The following is a 21,352-nucleotide window of genomic DNA, read 5'->3' on the forward strand; positions in this document are numbered from 1 at the left end:
TGTCTCACTGTGTGTCTCACTGTGTGTCTCACTGTGTCTGTGTGTCTCACTGTGTGTCTCACTGTGCTGTGTGTCTCACTGTGTGTCTCACTGTGTGTCTCACTGTGTCTGTGTGTCTCACTGTGTCTGTGTGTCTCACTGTGTGTCTCACTGTGTGTCTCACTGTGTCTGTGTGTCTCACTGTGTGTCTCACTGTGCTGTGTGTCTCACTGTGTCTGTGTATCTCACTGTGTGTCTCACTGTGTGTGTCTCACTTTGTCTGTGTGTCTCACTGTGTGTCTCACTGTGTCTGTGTGTCTCACTGTGTGTCTCACTGTGTGTCTGTGTGTCTCACTGTGTGTCTGTGTGTCTCACTGTGTGTCTCACTGTGTGTCTCACTGTGCTGTGTCTCACTGTGCTGTGTGTCTACCTGTATGTGTGTCTCACTGTGCTGTGTCTCTCTGTGCTGTGTGTCTACCTGTATGTGTGTCTCACTGTGCTGTGTCTCACTATGCTGTGTGTCTCACTGTGCTGTGTGTCTCTGTGCTGTGTGTCTACCTGTATGTGTGTCTCACTGTGTGTCTCACTGTGCTGTGTCTCACTGTGTCTGTGTGTCTACCTGTATGTGTGTCTCACTGTGTGTCTCACTGTGCTGTGTCTCACTGTGCTGTGTGTCTACCTGTATGTGTGTCTCACTGTGTGTCTCACTGTGCTGTGTCTCACTGTGCTGTGTCTCTCTGTGCTGTGTGTCTACCTGTATGTGTATCTCACTGTGCTGTGTCTCACTGTGCTGTGTGTCTACCTGTATGTGTGTCTCACTGTGTGTCTCACTGTGCTGTGTCTCACTGTGCTGTGTCTCTCTGTGCTGTGTGTCTACCTGTATGTGTGTCTCACTGTGCTGTGTCTCTCTGTGCTGTGTGTCTCACTGTGCTGTGTCTCACTGTGCTGTGTGTCTACCTGTATGTGTGTCTCACTGTGTGTCTCACTGTGCTGTGTCTCACTGTGCTGTGTCTCTCTGTGCTGTGTGTCTACCTGTATGTGTGTCTCACTGTGCTGTGTCTCTCTGTGCTGTGTGTCTACCTGTATGTGTAGGGTCCACGCTGGGTCACCCGTGGCTTATCCCCGCGCTGGACGATGTCCTCCGGGTTGTCCACGTGGTAGAGATAGACGCTCAAGTAGAACGGCACTGGGACATCATGCCAGGCCCGGAACGTCTCCCCTCCGTCCTCCCGCAGGGACAGACGCTGCAGGGAGACACGGAGAGAGGGAGACACGGAGGGAGAGACGTGGAGGGAGAGACACGGAGAGAGACGTGGAGGGAGAGACACGGAGAGAGACATGGGGAGAGGGAGACACGGAGAGAGACACGGGGAGAGGGAGACACGGAGGGAGAGACACGGAGAGAGAGACACGGAGAGAGAGACGTGGAGAGAGAGACACGGAGAGAGAGACACGGAGAGAGATACGCGGAGAGACGTGGAGGGAGAGACGTGGGGAGAGAGACGCGGAGAGAGGGAGACACGGAGGGAGACACGTGGAGGGAGAGACACGGAGAGAGACACGGGGAGAGATGTGGAGAAAGAGACACGGAGAGAGGGAGACACGGAGGGAGATACGTGGAGGGAGAGACACGCAGAGAGAGACGCGGAGAGACGTGGGGAGAGAGACACGGAGAGAGAGACACGGAGAGAGAGACACGGAGAGAGAGACACGGAGGGAGACACACGGAGGGAGAGACGTGGAGGGAGAGATACGGAGAGGGAGACACGGAGGGAGACACGGAGGGAGAGACACGGAGAGAGACATGGGGAGAGGGAGACACGGAGAGAGGGAGACACGGAGGGAGAGACGTGGAGGGAGAGACACGGAGAGAGAGACGCGGAGAGACGTGGGGAAAGAGACACGGAGAGAGAGACACGGAGGGAGACACACGGAGGGAGAGACGTGGAGGGAGAGACACAGAGAGAGACGCGGAGAGAGGGAGACACGGAGGGAGACACATGGAGGGAGAGACACGGAGAGAGACACGGGGAGAGACGTGGAGAAAGAGACACGGAGAGAGGGAGACACGGAGGGAGATACGTGGAGGGAGAGACACGGAGAGAGAGACGCGGAGAGAGGGAGACACGGAGGGAGACACATGGAGGGAGAGACACGGAGAGAGACACGGGGAGAGACGTGGAGAAAGAGACACGGAGAGAGGGAGACACGGAGGGAGATACGTGGAGGGAGAGACACGGAGAGAGAGACACGGAGAGAGGGAGACACGGAGGGAGATACGTGGAGGGAGAGACACGCAGAGAGAGACGCGGAGAGACGTGGGGAGAGAGACACGGAGAGAGAGACACGGAGGGAGAGACGTGGAGGGAGAGACACGGAGAGAGACACGGAGGGAGGCACGGAGGGAGAGACACGGAGAGAGAGAGACACGGAGGGAGAGACGTGGAGGGAGAGACACGGAGAGAGACACGGGGAGAGACGTGGAGAGAGGGACACGGAGAGAGAGACACGGAGGGCGAGACACGGAGAGAGGGAGACACGGAGGGAGAGACACGGAGGGAGAGACACGGAGGGAGAGACACGGAGGGAGAGACACGGAGGGAGACATGGAGGGAGAGACACGGAGGGAGAGACATGGAGAGGGAGACACAGGGGGAGAGGGAGACACGGAGAGAGAGAGACACAGAGAGAGGGAGAGAGGGAGACACGGAGGGAGAGAGACACGGAGGGAGGCACGGAGGGAGAGACACGGAGAGAGAGAGACACGGAGGGAGAGACGTGGAGGGAGAGACACGGAGAGAGACACGGGGAGAGACGTGGAGAGAGAGACACGGAGAGAGAGACACGGAGGGCGAGACACGGAGAGAGGGAGACACGGAGGGAGAGACACGGAGGGAGAGACACGGAGGGAGAGACACGGAGAGAGAGAGACACGGAGGGAGAGACACGGAGGGAGAGACACGGAGAGGGAGACACAGGGGGAGAGGGAGACACGGAGAGAGAGAGACACAGAGAGAGGGAGAGAGGGAGACACGGAGGGAGAGAGACACGGAGGGAGGCACGGAGGGAGAGACACGGAGGGAGAGAGACACGGAGGGAGACATGGAGGGAGGCACGGAGGGAGAGACACGGAGGGAGAGAGACATGGAGGGAGAGACACGGAGAGAGAGACACGGAGGGAGAGACGTGGAGGGAGAGACACAGAGAGAGACACAGAGAGAGGGAGACACGGAGGGAGACACGGAGGGAGGCACGGAGGGAGAGACACGGAGGGAGAGAGACATGGAGGGAGAGACACGGAGAGAGAGACACGGAGGGAGAGACGTGGAGGGAGAGACACAGAGAGAGACACGGAGAGAGGGAGACACGGAGGGAGAGAGAGAGACACGGAGGGAGAGACACGGAGAGAGAGAGACACGGAGGGAGAGACACGGAGAGAGACACGGAGGGAGAGACACGGAGAGAGACACGGAGGGAGAGACACGGAGAGAGACACGGAGAGAGACACGGGGAGAGACACGGAGAGAGGGAGAGACGTGGAGAAAGAGACACGGAGAGAGAGAGACACGGAGGGAGAGACGTGGAGGGAGAGACACAGAGAGAGACACGGAGAGAGAGAGACACGGGGAGAGACACGGAGAGAGGGAGAGACGTGGAGAAAGAGACACGGAGAGAGACACGGGGAGAGAAAAACAGAGAGAGAGAGACACGGAGGGAGACACGGGTAGAGGAAGACACGGAGAGACGGAGAGACACGGAGAGAGTGTTGTATATATATAGAGGCCTTTTGACAAATTGACATTAAGAATGAATTTGCCAATACAATTTTTCTCAATCAATCGTGACGTCGCTTGGGGCCCAAGGGGGTGGGGGCTACGAAGCGCCCCCACGACTCACATCAGCTGCCATCCCCACACACAACCGAGGGACGGAGATAAGGCGCAAAGGACAACAATCCTCAAAAACCAAAGAGAACGGAGGAAATATCCGCAGCCTCAAAGGCCCCCCCCCCCCCCGTTTGAAGAGCACAGACAACCAGAGGCGCCACCAGCACAGGCAAATTCTACGATAAATTTCCCCCCCTCGTTTCCCTGATTGCAACGGTTCAAGTTCAGAGCTTAGCGGCAAAATGGGTCGACGCCATAGACCGTAAACACGCCCGCCACGGTGGCAAAGGGAAAGAACCGGACCGCAATCCACAGAGTGGGTTATCGCTTCTCATGCACGCTATTAACGCTAAAATTCTATTACACTCTTGCCGTCTACGTGACTTAACACAAACGCAAGGAATGTGAGAATTCCAGCAGTCAGGAAGCTCCACCGAAACTTGGTTATACCGCTAAACCTCAGGACGTCAAAGGTCAAACTCGGGCGTAACCGCACGTGTCCACCGGACACAGACGAGGACGGAAGATGGTTAATAAAACCCTAGGAAATACGTGGTGATGATCACGTCAAATCGCGAATCTGGCGAAATATCAACCGAGCAATTAATTACGGGGCATTGAACCGAGGGTTATCCTGAAGAGATGAGGCGAAATAGGTCGGTCTTACACAACCAAGAGAGATAGAGAGTTTCCCAACCGCCTTTGTCTTCCAACAGCACGTGATGAGAATTGGCATATGCAGGCAACCCCTGTTAAAAATAAAAATAGAAATCGCCACACTGCTGCAAGCATAGCTTGAGTCACGTGCAGAATCACAGCTACAAAAGTGGTACGGGGTCAGGCTGTACGAGGTGAAATAAAATGCATTAAATTTCGATTTGAATCTTTCGCGACTGCAAGGATTCATCATCTTCTTTGGCTCTTCCGGTAAAAAAAACACGTGGCATGAGAGTAAAACAATACATTGATCAAATAGAATGGCGCAGTAAAAATTCTCACCACGATTTTTCATCTCACGCAGCTTAAAGGTCGCGGAGGATCTGAGCGTGGCTGCGTTCGCTCCAGCGGCTGTCCTCCAGACAGTCTCGTCCCCCCCACCTGATGAAGGCCGCTTGTGTCGTGGCCGAAACGTCGCGAGGATTTTATAGTGTTATTTTATTTTATCAATTTGTTGTTTTATTCTCGTTCCACGTGGTGGTGGTGGTGGTGGTGACTTTACCGAATCAACCAAAGAAGATGATGAAATGTTTCACTTCGAAAGCCTCAACACACCCACCACCCACCCACCCACCCACCCTCGTGAGAGGTAAAAGAGAGTCACACCGGGAGGGAAGAACGGGGCGGAGAGGACTCGACCGGACAGGGGGAACGCCTCACCACCACCACCCCTCCACCATCCCATCACTACCCCTCCACCATCCCATCACTACCCCATCACCACCACCCCACCACTACCCCTCCACCACCCCTCCACCATCCCATCACTACCCCACCACCATCCCTCCACCATCCCCTCCACCACCCCTCCACCACCATCCCACCACCATCCCTCCACCATCCCTCCACCACCATCCCACCACCATCCCTCCACCATCCCTCCACCACCATCCCACCACCATCCCTCCACCATCCCTCCACCACCATCCCACCACCATCCCTCCACCATCCCTCCACCACCACCCCACCACCATCCCTCCAGATTAATTAACGCATTACTATGGAATTTAGGGGCAAATCTGGAGCGAAATAACAACAACAACAACAATGTCGGACTCTAACCGCCCGTCGTCGTTGTCGTTGTTATTGTTGTCGTTGTTGTTGTCGTTGTTGTCGTTGTTGTCGTTGTTATTTTTGTTGTTGTTGTCGTTGTTGTTGTTGTTGTTGTTGTCGTTGTTGTCGTTGTTGTCGTTGTCGTTGTTGTTGTTGTTGTTGTTGTTGTCGTTGTTGTCGTTGTTGTCGTTGTTGTTGTTGTTGTTGTTGTTGTCGTTGTTGTCGTTGTTGTCGTTGTTGTCGTTGTTATTGTTGTCGTTGTTGTTGTCGTTGTTGTCGTTGTTGTCGTTGTTATTGTTGTCGTTGTTGTTGTCGTTGTTGTTTTTGTTGTTGTTGTCGTTGTTGTTGTTTTTGTTGTTGTTGTTGTCGTTGTTTTTGTTGTTGTTGTTGTCGTTGTTGTTTTGTTGTTGTTGTTGTTGTCGTTGTTGTTTTGTTGTTGTTGTTGTTGTCGTTGTTGTTTTGTTGTTGTTGTTGTCGTTGTTGTTGTTGTTGTCGTTGTTGTTGTTGTTGTCGTTGTTGTTGTCGTTGTTGTTGTTGTCGTTGTTGTTGTTGTTGTCGTTGTTGTTGTTGTCGTTGTCGTTGTCGTTTTTGTTGTTGTTGTTGTCGTTGTTGTCGTTGTTGTTGTCGTTGTTGTTGTTGTCGTTGTTGTTGTTGTTGTCGTTGTTGTTGTTGTCGTTGTCGTTGTTGTTTTTGTTGTTGGGTCGTCCCGGTTCTTCTTCACGGTGGGCCGGGTTGCCCAGGTGCACCAGGTGCTCGGTGCCTTCTGTGCCCCTGGGAGCGCCAAGGCGCTCGCCCCGCGGCCCCGGGCACGGCGCCTCGCACTCTGCCCGGGTCGCTCTCGCGGAGGAGGCCCTCTCGCGGAGGAGGCCCTCTCGCGGAGGGAGGCCCTCTCGCGGAGGGAGGCCCTCTCGCGGAGGGAGGCCCTCTCGCGGAGGGAGGCCCTCTCGCGGAGGGAGGCCCTCTCGCGGTGGGAGGCCCTCTCGCGGTGGGAGGCCCTCTCGCGGAGGGAGGCCCTCTCGCGGAGGGAGGCCCTCTCGCGGGGGGAGGCCCTCTCGCGGAGGGAGGCCCTCTCGCGGTGGGAGGCCCTCTCGCGGAGGGAGGCCCTCTCGCGGAGGGAGGCCCTCTCGCGGAGGGAGGCCCTCTCGCGGAGGGAGGCCCTCTCGCGGGGGGAGGCCCTCTCGCGGAGGGAGGCCCTCTCGCGGAGGGAGGCCCTCTCGCGGAGGGAGGCCCTCTCGCGGAGGCAGGGACCGCCGGAGCCTCATTAACAGCGGCCCTACGCAGGGCGCGCGGGGTCGGCCCTGCCTAACCCCCCTCGTGACCCCCAGCGGGGCGCGGGGGCCCGTTGCTCAGCTTCACGAGGCCGGCAACGTTAGTCTGCAGGAGCCTCACGTGGGCGGCAAGCCCTCCGCCAACCCCAAAGGCTCGCAGCACCGGCGCGAATATGGCCGTGGTCGACCTCATCATCGAACGCCTTCCCCCGATCAAGGAAGAGGGAGGCCCGCTCCCCTTCCAATGGGTGTCCGCCGGGTCGGTGACGTCCCTGACCACCCCGATACCGTCATGGGTGGTGTGCCCCGAGACGCAGCACGTCCGCTCTGGCTGGATCATCTTCAGCTCCTTCGCGATAATCTCGAAGTCCGCGCGTTGCACGGACACCGGCCGCCCCCCTTCTTAGGCAGCAGGGTAACCACCGCTCGTCTGCAAGCTCCGCGGCAACTGCCCCCTCGTCAGACTGACGTTCAACACCTCGCCCAGGGAGGGTCCCAGGCCACCATTCCCGGGCGCCTTCCCTCTAGCGAGGCCCCTAACCCTGCCAGCTGCCCCACCTCGGTGGGGTGGGGGAGGGGGGGCAGTCTGGGCACATCCCCTTAGCAGTCCCTCGCGAGCAATCCCCCCCCCCCGAGGACCTTCTGACGTCGGCAACGTTTCATAGAACCTCCTGACGACCCCGGGCGATGGTTCCCGTCGCTCGGAGTGTACCTCACCGCTCGGGGCCTGCAGGCTGGACATGAGGTCCCTGGTCACCGGTTGCCCCTGTTTGGTGGGCGCATCCATCTGCAACATTTGCTGCATTTTCACCGTTGCTGAAGGCCCTGCGGGGCTTCTTGGTCCGACACCGATCGTAACAGCCGCTGGCTGCTCCCAGGCTGGGACGAGCCCCGGCAGCTCCCCCCGGCAGCTCCCCCCGGCAGCCGCTCCTCCTGCTCCCCCTCCTAGCTGCGGCGTGCAGGTTCGTGAACCGCCGGCGGGGATTCAAACGCGCCCTCCCGCGCTACCCAGCCCCTCCAGAAGGCCCGGGAGGCGCCCTTCAAGTCCGCGTTCTCCAGCGGTTGCAGGTCGAGCCTCCGGTCGGGGCCGCGCTGGGGGGGTGGGTGGGTGGGGTGGGTGGGGTGGGGGGGGGGTGGGTGGGGTGTAAGGCGCACGGTCACCAGGTGGTGGTCCGGGAACCCGGTCGGAACGACGCTGGCCTCGCCGATGATCGAGTTGGCCCCTTCGGCGTCGACGCAGAGGGGCGGCCGAGCCGCCCTTGGCCACCGCACCGGCACCGTCTTGACGCCCCCAGCCGTCGCGACGATTATTCACGTGGTGCCGGGGCCCCGCGGGCGTCCGAGCTTCCGGACGAGCAGCTTCATCCCGTCCGTCTCCCTCGAGGCCGCTTTCGCCCTCGGCACGGCAAGCCGCCTCCTCCTCCTCCTCCTCCTCCTCCTCCTCCTCCTCCTCCTCCTCCGCCGCCGTCGGGGGAAGCAGCCCTAGGCCCGGACGCGTCGCCGCCCGAAGGCGTCCCGCGGGCAGCCCCGGTGGTCTCCTGGGCCTCGAGTCCCCGTCACGCCGGCCCGGCGTGCGAGCCGGCGGGCTCTCAGGGAGCTCGGCGGTCGTCGCCTCCGTCGTGCCCCTCGGTGGCCGGGGTCTCCCCCGGCTCGAGGCGGGTGGCTCCCCGGTGGCGGCGGTGGCGGTGGTGGCAGTGGCGGTGGCGGTCCGTGACTCCGGCGCGGCCGGGGCCGGGTCCGGGCTCGCGGAGGTCGCCGTCGTCGCCCCCCATCTCGTCCCGTGGCTCGGGCTCCCCATCGTCGTCGTCGTCGTCGTCGTCGTCGCTCCCCATCGTCGTCGCCGCTGTGGCGTCCGCGCGGCCCTCCGGCGCGCCGGCGACGACGGCGCCGCTTGGAGGGGGTCCCGACGCTTCCCGCTCCTGAGGGGCCGGCCCCGGCCTTTCGCTTTCGGGGCTGGGCCGGGGTGGAGCCGCCTTGGAGCCGCCTTGGAGCCACCTTGGAGCCACCTTGGAGCCACCTTGGAGCCGCCTTGGAGCCGCCTTGGAGCCACCTTGGAGCCACCTTGGAGCCGCCTTGGAGCCACCTTGGAGCCGCCTTGGAGCCACCTTGGAGCCGCCTTGGAGCCACCTTGGAGCCACCTTGGGGCCACCTTGGAGCCACCTTGGAGCCACCTTGGAGCCACCTTGGAGCCACCTTGGAGCCACCTTGGAGCCACCTTGGAGCCACCTTGGAGCCACCTTGGAGCCACCTTGGAGCAACCTTGGAGCCGCCTTGGAGCCACCTTGGAGCCGCCTTGGAGCCACCTTGGAGCCGCCTTGGAGCAACCTTGGAGCCGCCTTGGAGCCACCTTGGAGCCACCTTGGAGCCACCTTGGAGCCACCTTGGAGCCACCTTGGAGCCGCCTTGGAGCCACCTTGGAGCCACCTTGGAGCCACCTTGGGGCCACCTTGGAGCCACCTTGGAGCCACCTTGGAGCCACCTTGGAGCCACCTTGGAGCCACCTTGGAGCAACCTTGGAGCCGCCTTGGAGCCACCTTGGAGCCGCCTTGGAGCCACCTTGGAGCCACCTTGGAGCAACCTTGGAGCCGCCTTGGAGCCACCTTGGAGCCACCTTGGAGCCGCCTTGGAGCCACCTTGGAGCCACCTTGGGGCCACCTTGGAGCCACCTTGGAGCCACCTTGGAGCCACCTTGGAGCCACCTTGGAGCCACCTTGGAGCCACCTTGGAGCCACCTTGGGGCCACCTTGGAGCCGCCTTGGAGCCACCTTGGAGCCACCTTGGAGCCACCTTGGAGCCACCTTGGAGCCACCTTGGAGCCACCTTGGAGCCACCTTGGAGCCACCTTGGAGCCACCTTGGAGCCACCTTGGAGCCACCTTGGAGCCACCTTGGAGCCACCTTGGAGCAACCTTGGAGCCGCCTTGGAGCCACCTTGGAGCCACCTTGGAGCCACCTTGGAGCCACCTTGGAGCCACCTTGGAGCCACCTTGGAGCCACCTTGGAGCCACCTTGGAGCCACCTTGAAGCCACCTTGGAGCCGTCTTGGAGCCACCTTGGAGCCACCTTGGAGCCACCTTGGAGCCACCTTGAAGCCACCTTGGAGCCGTCTTGGAGCCACCTTGGAGCCACCTTGGAGCCACCTTGGAGCCACCTTGGAGCCGCCTTGGAGCCACCTTGGAGCCACCTTGGAGCCACCTTGGAGCCACCTTGGAGCCACCTTGGAGCCACCTTGGAGCCACCTTGCTCGTCCTCCAGCATCGGAACTTCGCAGCCGGATTCTGGGACGACGAGGTCCTCTCGCTGCCCCCGCCACTGGTGCTGCAGCAGCTGCAGCTGCAGCTGCAGCTGCTGATGTTGCAGCTGCTGCGTCGGCTGTTGCTGCTGCTGTTGCTGCTGCTGATGTTGCAGCTGCTGCTGATGTTGCAGCTGCTGCGTCGGCTGTTGCTGCAGCTGCTGCTGCAGCTGTTGCTGCTGTTGTTGTTGCTGCTGCTGTTGCTGCGGCTGCTGCTGCTGTTCCTGCTGCTGCTGTTCCTGCTGCTGCTGTTGCTGCTGCTGCTGTTGTTGTTGCTGCTGCTGTTGCTGCGGCTGCTGCTGCTGTTGCTGCTGCTGCTGTTCCTGCTGCTGCTGTTGCTGCTGCTGCTGTTGTTGTTGTTGCTGCTGCGGCAGCAGCTGCTGCGGCAGCAGCAGCAGCAGCAACAGCAGCAGCAACAACAACAGCTGCCGCTGCTGATGTTGCTGCTGCTGCTGTGCCCTTTGGCTGCCGTCGCTGCTCCGGCTGCTCCGCGGCAGGCGTCCCGCTCCGCCACACCCCCGTAGCACCGCAGGCCGACCGTGCAGGCGCCCACCCCGTGCACGGACCGCCTAGCGTGTGGTCTAGGGCGGCGTCGGGCTCGGGGCTCCCGTCCCCTAAGCCCGCAGGCAGGCGGCGCCGTAGAGACACGAGCTGGGGCCCCCTCGTGCACGGGGGCCACGTGGAGACGCACGACACCGACACAGAGCCCCCTGCAGGTCGTAGTGTGGTGAGTGTGACGTAGTGTGACGTAGTGTGACGTAGTGTGGTGAGTGTGACGTAGCGTGACGTAGTGTGACGTAGTGTGACGTAGTGTGACGTAGTGTGACGTAGTGTGGTGAGTGTGACGTAGCGTGACGTAGTGTGACGTAGTGTGACGTAGTGTGACGTAGTGTGACGTAGTGTGACGTAGTGTGACGTAGTGTGACGTAGTGTGGTGAGTGTGACGTAGTGTGACGTAGTGTGACGTAGCGTGACGTAGTGTGACGTAGTGTGACGTAGCGTGGTGAGTGTGACGTAGTGTGACGTAGTGTGACGTAGTGTGGTGAGTGTGACGTAGTGTGACGTAGTGTGACGTAGTGTGGTGAGTGTGACGTAGTGTGACGTAGTGTGACGTAGTGTGACGTAGTGTGGTGAGTGTGACGTAGTGTGACGTAGTGTGACGTAGTGTGGTGAGTGTGACGTAGTGTGACGTAGTGTGACGTAGTGTGGTGAGTGTGACGTAGTGTGACGTAGTGTGGTGAGTGTGACGTAGTGTGACGTAGTGTGACGTAGTGTGGTGAGTGTGACGTAGTGTGACGTAGTGTGACGTAGTGTGGTGAGTGTGACGTAGTGTGACGTAGTGTGGTGAGTGTGACGTAGTGTGACGTAGTGTGGTGAGTGTGACGTAGTGTGACGTAGTGTGGTGAGTGTGACGTAGCGTGACGTAGTGTGACGTAGTGTGACGTAGTGTGACGTAGTGTGACGTAGTGTGACGTAGTGTGACGTAGCGTGGTGAGTGTGACGTAGTGTGACGTAGTGTGACGTAGTGTGACGTAGCGTGACGTAGTGTGACGTAGTGTGACGTAGTGTGACGTAGTGTGACGTAGCGTGGTGAGTGTGACGTAGTGTGACGTAGTGTGACGTAGTGTGACGTAGTGTGGTGAGTGTGACGTAGTGTGACGTAGTGTGGTGAGTGTGACGTAGTGTGACATAGTGTGGTGAGTGTGACGTAGTGTGACGTAGTGTGACGTAGTGTGGTGAGTGTGACGTAGCGTGGTGAGTGTGACGTAGTGTGACGTAGTGTGACGTAGTGTGACGTAGTGTGACGAGCGGGACGTAGCGTGACGTAGCGTGGTGAGTGTGACGTAGTGTGACGTAGTGTGACGTAGCGTGACGTAGTGTGACGTAGTGTGACGTAGCGTGACGTAGTGTGGTGAGTGTGACGTAGTGTGACGTAGTGTGACGTAGTGTGACGTAGTGTGACGTAGTGTGACGTAGTGTGACATAGCGTGGTGAGTGTGACGTAGTGTGACGTAGTGTGGTGAGTGTGACGTAGTGTGACGTAGTGTGACGTAGCGTGGTGAGTGTGACGTAGTGTGACGTAGTGTGACGTAGTGTGACATAGTGTGACGTAGTGTGGTGAGTGTGACGTAGCGTGACGTAGTGTGACGTAGTGTGGTGAGTGTGACGTAGTGTGACGTAGTGTGACGTAGTGTGACGTAGCGTGACGTAGTGTGACGTAGTGTGACGTAGTGTGGTGAGTGTGACGTAGCGTGACGTAGTGTGACGTAGTGTGACGTAGTGTGACATAGCGTGGTGAGTGTGACGTAGTGTGACGTAGTGTGGTGAGTGTGACGTAGTGTGACGTAGTGTGACGTAGCGTGGTGAGTGTGACGTAGTGTGACGTAGTGTGACGTAGTGTGACGTAGTGTGACATAGTGTGACGTAGTGTGGTGAGTGTGACGTAGCGGGACGTAGTGTGACGTAGTGTGGTGAGTGTGACGTAGCGTGACGTAGTGTGACGTAGTGTGACGTAGCGTGACGTAGTGTGACGTAGTGTGACGTAGTGTGACGTAGTGTGACGTAGTGTGGTGAGTGTGACGTAGTGTGACGTAGCGTGACGTAGTGTGACGTAGTGTGACGTAGTGTGACGTAGCGTGACGTAGTGTGATGTAGTGTGACGTAGTGTGACGTAGCGTGACGTAGTGTGACGTAGTGTGACGTAGTGTGGCGTAGCGTGACGTAGTGTGACGTAGTGTGACGTAGCGTGACGTAGTGTGACGTAGTGTGGTGAGTGTGACGTAGTGTGACGTAGTGTGGTGAGTGTGACGTAGTGTGATGAGTGTGATGTAGTGTGACGTAGTGTGACGTAGTGTGACGTAGTGTGACGTAGTGTGACGTAGCGTGGTGAGTGTGACGTAGCGTGACGTAGTGTGACGTAGTGTGACGTAGTGTGACGTAGTGTGACGTAGTGTGACGTAGCGTGACGTAGTGTGACGTAGTGTGGTGAGTGTGACGTAGTGTGACGTAGTGTGACGTAGTGTGATGTAGTGTGACATAGTGTGACGTAGTGTGACGTAGTGTGACGTAGCGTGACGTAGTGTGACGTAGTGTGACATATTGTGACGTAGTGTGACGTAGTGTGACGTAGCGTGACGTAGTGTGACGTAGTGTGACGTAGTGTGGTGAGTGTGACGTAGTGTGGTGAGTGTGACGTAGTGTGACGTAGCGTGACGTAGTGTGACGTAGTGTGGTGAGTGTGACGTAGTGTGACGTAGTGTGACGTAGTGTGATGTAGTGTGACGTAGTGTGGTGAGTGTGACGTAGTGTGATGAGTGTGACGTAGTGTGACGTAGTGTGGTGAGTGTGACGTAGTGTGACGTAGTGTGACGTAGTGTGACGTAGTGTGACGTAGTGTGGTGAGTGTGACATAGTGTGACGTAGTGTGACGTAGTGTGACGTAGTGTGACGTAGTGTGGTGAGTGTGACGTAGTGTGACGTAGTGTGACGTAGCGTGACGTAGTGTGACGTAGTGTGACGTAGTGTGGTGAGTGTGACATAGTGTGACGTAGTGTGACGTAGCGTGACGTAGTGTGACGTAGTGTGACGTAGTGTAGTGAGTGTGACGTAGTGTGACGTAGTGTGGTGAGTGTGACGTAGTGTGACATATTGTGACGTAGTGTGACGTAGTGTGGTGAGTGTGACGTAGTGTGACGTAGTGTGACGTAGTGTGACGTAGCATGACGTAGTGTGACGTAGTGTGGTGAGTGTGACGTAGTGTGACGTAGCGTGACGTAGTGTGACGTAGTGTGACGTAGTGTGACGTAGTGTGACGTAGTGTGACGTAGCGTGACGTAGTGTGACGTAGTGTGACGTAGTGTGGTGAGTGTGACGTAGTGTGACGTAGTGTGACGTAGCGTGACGTAGTGTGACGTAGTGTGACGTAGTGTAGTGAGTGTGACGTAGTGTGACGTAGTGTGGTGAGTGTGACGTAGTGTGACATATTGTGACGTAGTGTGACGTAGTGTGGTGAGTGTGACGTAGTGTGACGTAGTGTGACGTAGTGTGACGTAGTGTGACGTAGCGTGACGTAGTGTGGTGAGTGTGACGTAGTGTGACGTAGTGTGACGTAGTGTGACGTAGTGTGACGTAGTGTGGTGAGTGTGACGTAGTGTGACGTAGTGTGACGTAGTGTGACGTAGTGTGACGTAGCATGACGTAGTGTGACGTAGTGTGGTGAGTGTGACGTAGCGTGACGTAGTGTGACGTAGTGTGGTGAGTGTGACGTAGTGTGACGTAGTGTGACGTAGTGTGACGTAGCGTGACGTAGTGTGACGTAGTGTGACGTAGTGTGGTGAGTGTGACGTAGCGTGACGTAGTGTGACGTAGTGTGACGTAGTGTGACATAGCGTGGTGAGTGTGACGTAGTGTGACGTAGTGTGGTGAGTGTGACGTAGTGTGACGTAGTGTGACGTAGCGTGGTGAGTGTGACGTAGTGTGACGTAGTGTGACGTAGTGTGACGTAGTGTGACGTAGTGTGACATAGTGTGACGTAGTGTGGTGAGTGTGACGTAGCGGGACGTAGTGTGACGTAGTGTGGTGAGTGTGACGTAGCGTGACGTAGTGTGACGTAGTGTGACGTAGCGTGACGTAGTGTGACGTAGTGTGACGTAGTGTGACGTAGTGTGACGTAGTGTGGTGAGTGTGACGTAGTGTGACGTAGCGTGACGTAGTGTGACGTAGTGTGACGTAGTGTGACGTAGTGTGACGTAGTGTGGTGAGTGTGACGTAGTGTGACGTAGCGTGACGTAGTGTGATGTAGTGTGACGTAGTGTGACGTAGCGTGACGTAGTGTGACGTAGTGTGACGTAGTGTGGCGTAGCGTGACGTAGTGTGACGTAGTGTGACGTAGCGTGACGTAGTGTGACGTAGTGTGGTGAGTGTGACGTAGTGTGACGTAGTGTGGTGAGTGTGACGTAGTGTGATGAGTGTGATGTAGTGTGACGTAGTGTGACGTAGTGTGACGTAGTGTGACGTAGTGTGACGTAGCGTGGTGAGTGTGACGTAGCGTGACGTAGTGTGACGTAGTGTGACGTAGTGTGACGTAGTGTGACGTAGTGTGACGTAGCGTGACGTAGTGTGACGTAGTGTGGTGAGTGTGACGTAGTGTGACGTAGTGTGACGTAGTGTGACATAGTGTGACGTAGTGTGACGTAGTGTGACGTAGCGTGACGTAGTGTGACGTAGTGTGACATATTGTGACGTAGTGTGACGTAGTGTGACGTAGCGTGACGTAGTGTGACGTAGTGTGACGTAGTGTGGTGAGTGTGACGTAGTGTGGTGAGTGTGACGTAGTGTGACGTAGCGTGACGTAGTGTGACGTAGTGTGGTGAGTGTGACGTAGTGTGACGTAGTGTGACGTAGTGTGATGTAGTGTGACGTAGTGTGGTGAGTGTGACGTAGTGTGATGAGTGTGACGTAGTGTGACGTAGTGTGGTGAGTGTGACGTAGTGTGACGTAGTGTGACGTAGTGTGACGTAGTGTGACGTAGTGTGGTGAGTGTGACATAGTGTGACGTAGTGTGACGTAGTGTGACGTAGTGTGACGTAGTGTGGTGAGTGTGACGTAGTGTGACGTAGTGTGACGTAGCGTGACGTAGTGTGACGTAGTGTGACGTAGTGTGGTGAGTGTGACATAGTGTGACGTAGTGTGACGTAGCGTGACGTAGTGTGACGTAGTGTGACGTAGTGTAGTGAGTGTGACGTAGTGTGACGTAGTGTGGTGAGTGTGACGTAGTGTGACATATTGTGACGTAGTGTGACGTAGTGTGGTGAGTGTGACGTAGTGTGACGTAGTGTGACGTAGTGTGACGTAGCATGACGTAGTGTGACGTAGTGTGGTGAGTGTGACGTAGTGTGACGTAGCGTGACGTAGTGTGACGTAGTGTGACGTAGTGTGACGTAGTGTGACGTAGCGTGACGTAGTGTGACGTAGTGTGACGTAGTGTGGTGAGTGTGACGTAGTGTGACGTAGTGTGACGTAGCGTGACGTAGTGTGACGTAGTGTGACGTAGTGTAGTGAGTGTGACGTAGTGTGACGTAGTGTGGTGAGTGTGACGTAGTGTGACATATTGTGACGTAGTGTGACGTAGTGTGGTGAGTGTGACGTAGTGTGACGTAGTGTGACGTAGTGTGACGTAGTGTGACGTAGCGTGACGTAGTGTGGTGAGTGTGACGTAGTGTGACGTAGTGTGACGTAGTGTGACGTAGTGTGACGTAGTGTGGTGAGTGTGACGTAGTGTGACGTAGTGTGACGTAGTGTGACGTAGTGTGACGTAGCATGACGTAGTGTGACGTAGTGTGGTGAGTGTGACGTAGCGTGGTGAGTGTGACGTAGTGTGACGTAGTGTGACGTATTGTGACGTAGTGTGACGTAGTGTGACGTAGTGTGACGTAGCGTGGTGAGTGAACGGTGACCACGCCGTTCACTCCTCGCGAGGTTCTCCGTCCCGGTGCCGCTGCCGCTGCCTCTGCCGTCCTCACCACCACCCGCGCCGTGCGCCGGTGACGACGCCGGGGAAACGCTCACGTGCCGATCGCCCGCGGTCTATCGCTCGCCGGGCTCGGTGAGCCAAATGAAAGGAAATAAAACTAAAGAAGGGGAGTGAAAGGAAGAGGGGAAGGAGCCGCTGCGAGTTTCTCCGCGGAGCCTCTCTCGGTATGGCGACGCTGAAAAGAGCCGGGCCTCCAGTGTGCGCCAGGAGAGAGCTCGGGAGCTCCACCTGGGCGCGGACTCCCCCCAGCACGCTCAGAGAGAGAGAGAGAGACAGAGAGAGAGACAGAGAGAGAGACAGAGAGAGAGACACGACAGACAGAGAGAGAGAGACACGAGAGAGAGAGACAGAGAGACAGAGAGAGAGAGAGAGACACGAGAGAGACACGAGAGACAGAGAGAGAGATGAGAGAGAGAGAGATGAGAGAGAGAGACACGAGAGAGAGAGAGACAGAAAAAGAGAGAGACACGAGAGAGAGACACGAGAGAGAGACACGAGAGAGAGACACGAGAGAAAGAGACAGAGAAAGAGAGACAGAGAGAGAGAGAGACAGAGACAGAGAGAGAGACACGAGAGAGAGACACGAGAGAGAGAGACACGAGAGAGATAAGAGAGAGAGACACGAGAGAGAGACACGAGGGAGAGACAGAGAGAGAGACAGAAAGAGAGACACAAGAGAGAGACACGAGAGAGAGACACGAGAGAGAGACACGAGAGAGAGACAGAGAGAGAGACAGAAAGAGAGACACGAGAGAGAGACACGAGAGAGAGAGACACGAGAGAGATAAGAGAGAGAGACATGAGAGAGAGACACGAGAGAGAGACAGAGAGAGAGACAGAGAGAGAGACACGAGAGAGAGACAGAGACAGAGATAAGAGAGAGAGAGATAAGAGAGAGAGATAAGAGAGAGAGAGACACACAAGAGACAGAGAGAGAGACAAGAGAGAGAGACACGAGAGAGAGACAAGAGAGACACGAGAGAGACACGAGAGAGAGACACGAGAGAGAGACAGAGACAGAGATAAGAGAGAGATAAGAGAGAGAGATAAGAGAGAGAGAGACACACAAGAGACAGAGAGAGAGACAAGAGAGAGAGACATGAGAGAGAGAGACAAGAGAGACACGAGAGAGACACGAGAGAGAGACACGAGAGAGAGACAGAGAGAGACAGAGAGAGAGAGGCAGAGAGAGAGACAGAGAGAGAGACACGAGAGAGAGACAGAGAGAGACAGAGAGAGAGACACGAGAGAGAGACAAGAGACACACGGGAGAGAGACACGGGGGCCACCGACCCTTCTCACCTTTTCAAGTTCCCGCCGCATGATCTGCCTGAAGTAGACGAGGGAGAGCACCCCCAAAGCGAGGCAGACAGCGGCGGAGGCGGACAGGCACAGCCAGCGCAGAGACATCGCCCGTCCCTCGCTCCTGCAGACGGGACACGGGTGAGAGACGCACACGGACAAAGATCGCCCAACACCACCACCACCCACCCACCCACCACCCGATCCGTCCTCTCGCCTCCCGGAAGCGATGGGCGGCCGCTCAGCCCGGCCTCAAACGGGCCGGTGGGAGGAGCCGGATGACGAATTGGACCAATCGTGGGCCGGGCCGAGGCCGTGGCCACGTGGGGCCTCTCGCCGAGCCGCTGCTAAACGTCGCCGTCGGAGGCTTCGGGAACGTCCCCGGAGACCACCGCCTCTCGCGAGGACACAGCGAGAGGTGGGCACAGAGGAGTCCATGCAAAGGGGAAATCCTCGACGCTGTGACTGTTTGGTGGGGGGGGGGTGGTGGTGGTGGTGGTGGGGGGGTGGTGGTGGGGGGGTGGTGGTGGTGGGGGGGGTGGTGGGGGGGTGGTGGGGGTGGGGGGCTCTGGGACTACTCGAGACGGCACACGACATTTAGACCGCAGACGCGGCGAGTTTACCCTGGGAGGAAGGGTCACTGAAGGGTCACTGAAGGGTCACTGAAGGGTCACTGAAGGGTCACTGAAGGGTCACCAGAATGGTCACTGAAGGGTCACTGAAGGGTCACTGAAAGGTCACTGAAGGGTGACTGAAGGGTCACTGAAGGGTCACCAGAATGGTCACTGAAGGGTCACTGAAGGGTCACTGAAAGGTCACTGAAGGGTGACTGAAGGGTCACTGAAGGGTCACCAGAATGGTCACTGAAGGGTCACTGAAGGGTCACTGAAAGGTCACCAGAAGGGTCACCAGAATGGTCACTGAAGGGTGACTGAAGGGTCACTGAAGGGTCACTGAAGGGTCACCAGAAGGGTCACTGAAGGGTCACTGAAGGGTCACCAGAATGGTCACTGAAGGGTCACTGAAGGGTCACTGAAAGGTCACCAGAAGGGTCACCAGAATGGTCACTGAAGGGTGACTGAAGGGTCACTGAAGGGTCACCAGAAGGGTCACCAGAATGGTCACTGAAGGGTCACTGAAAGGTCACCAGAAGGGTCACCAGAATGGTCACTGAAGGGTGACTGAAGGGTCACTGAAGGGTCACCAGAAGGGTCACAGAAGGGTCACTGAAGGGTCACTGAAGGGTCACCAGAAGGGTCACTGAAGGGTCACTGAAGGGTCACTGAAGGGTCACTGAAGGGTGACCAGAAGGGTTACCAGGAGGGTCACTGAAGGGTCACTGAAGGGTCACTGAAGGGTCACTGAAGGGTGACCAGAAGGGTCACTGAAGGGTCACTGAAGGCTCACCAGAATGGTCACTGAAGGGTCACTGAAGGGTCACTGAAGGGTCACCAGAAGGGTCACAGAAGGGTCACTTAAGGGTGACCAGAAGGGTCACAGAAGGGTCACTGAAGGGTCACTGAAGGGTCACTGAAAGGTTACCAGAAGGGTCACTGAAGGGTCACTGAAGGTTCACTGAAGGGTCACCAGAAGGGTCACTGAAGGGTCACTGAAGGGTCACAGAAGGGTCAATGAAGGGTCACTGAAGGGTCACCAGAAGGGTCACAGAAGGGTCACTTAAGGGTGACCAGAAGGGTCACAGAAGGGTCACTGAAGGGTCACTGAAGGGTCACTGAAGGGTCACTGAAAGGTTACCAGAAGGGTCACTGAAGGGTCACTGAAGGTTCACTGAAGGGTCACCAGAAGGGTCACTGAAGGGTCACTGAAGGGTCACAGAAGGGTCAATGAAGGGTCACTGAAGGGTCACCAGAAGGGTCACTGAAGGGTCACTGAAGGGTCACCAGAATGGTCACTGAAGGGTGACTGAAGGGTCACCAGAATGGTCACTGAAGGGTCACTGAAGGGTCACCAGAATGGTCACTGAAGGGTCACTGAAGGGTCACTGAAGGGTCACTGAAGGGTCACAAGAAGGGTCACTGAAGGGTCACTGAAGGGTCACCAGAATGGTCACTGAAGGGTCACTGAAGGATCACTGAAGGGTCACCAGAAGGGTCACTGAAGGGTCACCAGAAGGGTCACTGAAGGGTCACCAGAAGGGTCACTGAAGGGTCACTGAAGGATCACTGAAGGATCACTGAAGGGTCACTGAAGGGGCACTGAAGGGTCACCAGAAGGGTCACAGAAGGGTCACTGAAGGGTCAGCAGAAGGGTTACCAGAAGGGTCACTGAAGGATCACTGAAGGGTCACCAGAAGGGTCACTGAAGGGTCACCAGAAGGGTCACTGAAGGGTCACCAGAAGGGTCACTGAAGGGTCACTGAAGGATCACTGAAGGATCACTGAAGGGTCACTGAAGGGTCACTGAAGGGTCACCAGAAGGGTCACAGAAGGGTCACTGAAGGGTCAGCAGAAGGGTTACCAGAAGGGTCACTGAAGGATCACTGAAGGGTCACTGAAGGGTCACTGAAGGGTCACTGAAAGGTCACGAGTTCCGTAAACCCGCACGTCAGAAGCCGACCGGATGCTATCACCCCCCCCGACCGCCTTATTCAAACGACGAAATCTCCACCCTGAGTCCACCAACTCCACCCTGAGTCCACCAACTCCACCCTGAGTCCACCATCTCCACCCCGAGTCCACCATCTCCACCCCGAGTCCACCATCTCCACCCTGAGTCCACCATCTCCACCCTGAGTCCACCATCTCCACCCTGAGTCCACCATCTCCTCCCTGAGTCCACCAACTCCACCCTGAGTCCACCATCTCCACCCTGAGTCCACCATCTCCTCCCTGAGTCCACCAACTCCACCCTGAGTCCACCATCTCCACCCTGAGTCCACCATCTCCTCCCTGAGTCCACCAACTCCACCCTGAGTCCACCATCTCCACCCTGAGTCCACCATCTCCTCCCTGAGTCTACCATCTCCACCCTGAGTACAACCAACTCCACCCTGAGTCCACCAACTCCACCCTGAGTCCACCATCTCCACCCCGAGTCCACCATCTCCACCCTGAGTCCACCATCTCCACCCTGAGTCCACCAACTCCACCCTGAGTCCACCATCTCCACCCTGAGTCCACCATCTCCACCCTGAGTCCACCATCTCCTCCCTGAGTCCACCAACTCCACCCTGAGTCCACCATCTCCACCCTGAGTCCACCATCTCCTCCCTGAGTCTACCATCTCCACCCTGAGTCCACCAACTCCACCCTGAGTCCACCAACTCCACCCTGAGTCCACCATCTCCACCCCGAGTCCACCAT

At 57.3% G+C, this 21,352-nt stretch overlaps 1 protein-coding gene across 1 annotated transcript in view; it reads right to left on the minus strand.

Moving 5' to 3' along the window:
• LOC116958133 (scavenger receptor class B member 1-like) overlaps positions 1 to 21,352 on the minus strand; it is a 71,150-nt gene that overhangs the window by 44,141 nt on the left and 5,657 nt on the right. The window contains exons 2-3 of the mRNA XM_076063856.1: positions 18,030 to 18,153; positions 1,060 to 1,223 (exon numbers count right to left, since the gene is read on the minus strand). Of these exons, the coding sequence (XP_075919971.1) occupies positions 1,060 to 1,223; positions 18,030 to 18,153 (288 nt within the window). The remainder of the gene's footprint in view (positions 1 to 1,059; positions 1,224 to 18,029; positions 18,154 to 21,352) is intronic.

This window comes from Petromyzon marinus, unplaced genomic scaffold (assembly GCF_048934315.1).
Source record: "Petromyzon marinus isolate PM22_M1 ecotype Great Lakes invasive population unplaced genomic scaffold, UKy_Petmar_22M1.pri1.0 PM_Scaffold_215, whole genome shotgun sequence".
Taxonomy (NCBI): Eukaryota; Metazoa; Chordata; class Hyperoartia; order Petromyzontiformes; family Petromyzontidae; genus Petromyzon; species Petromyzon marinus.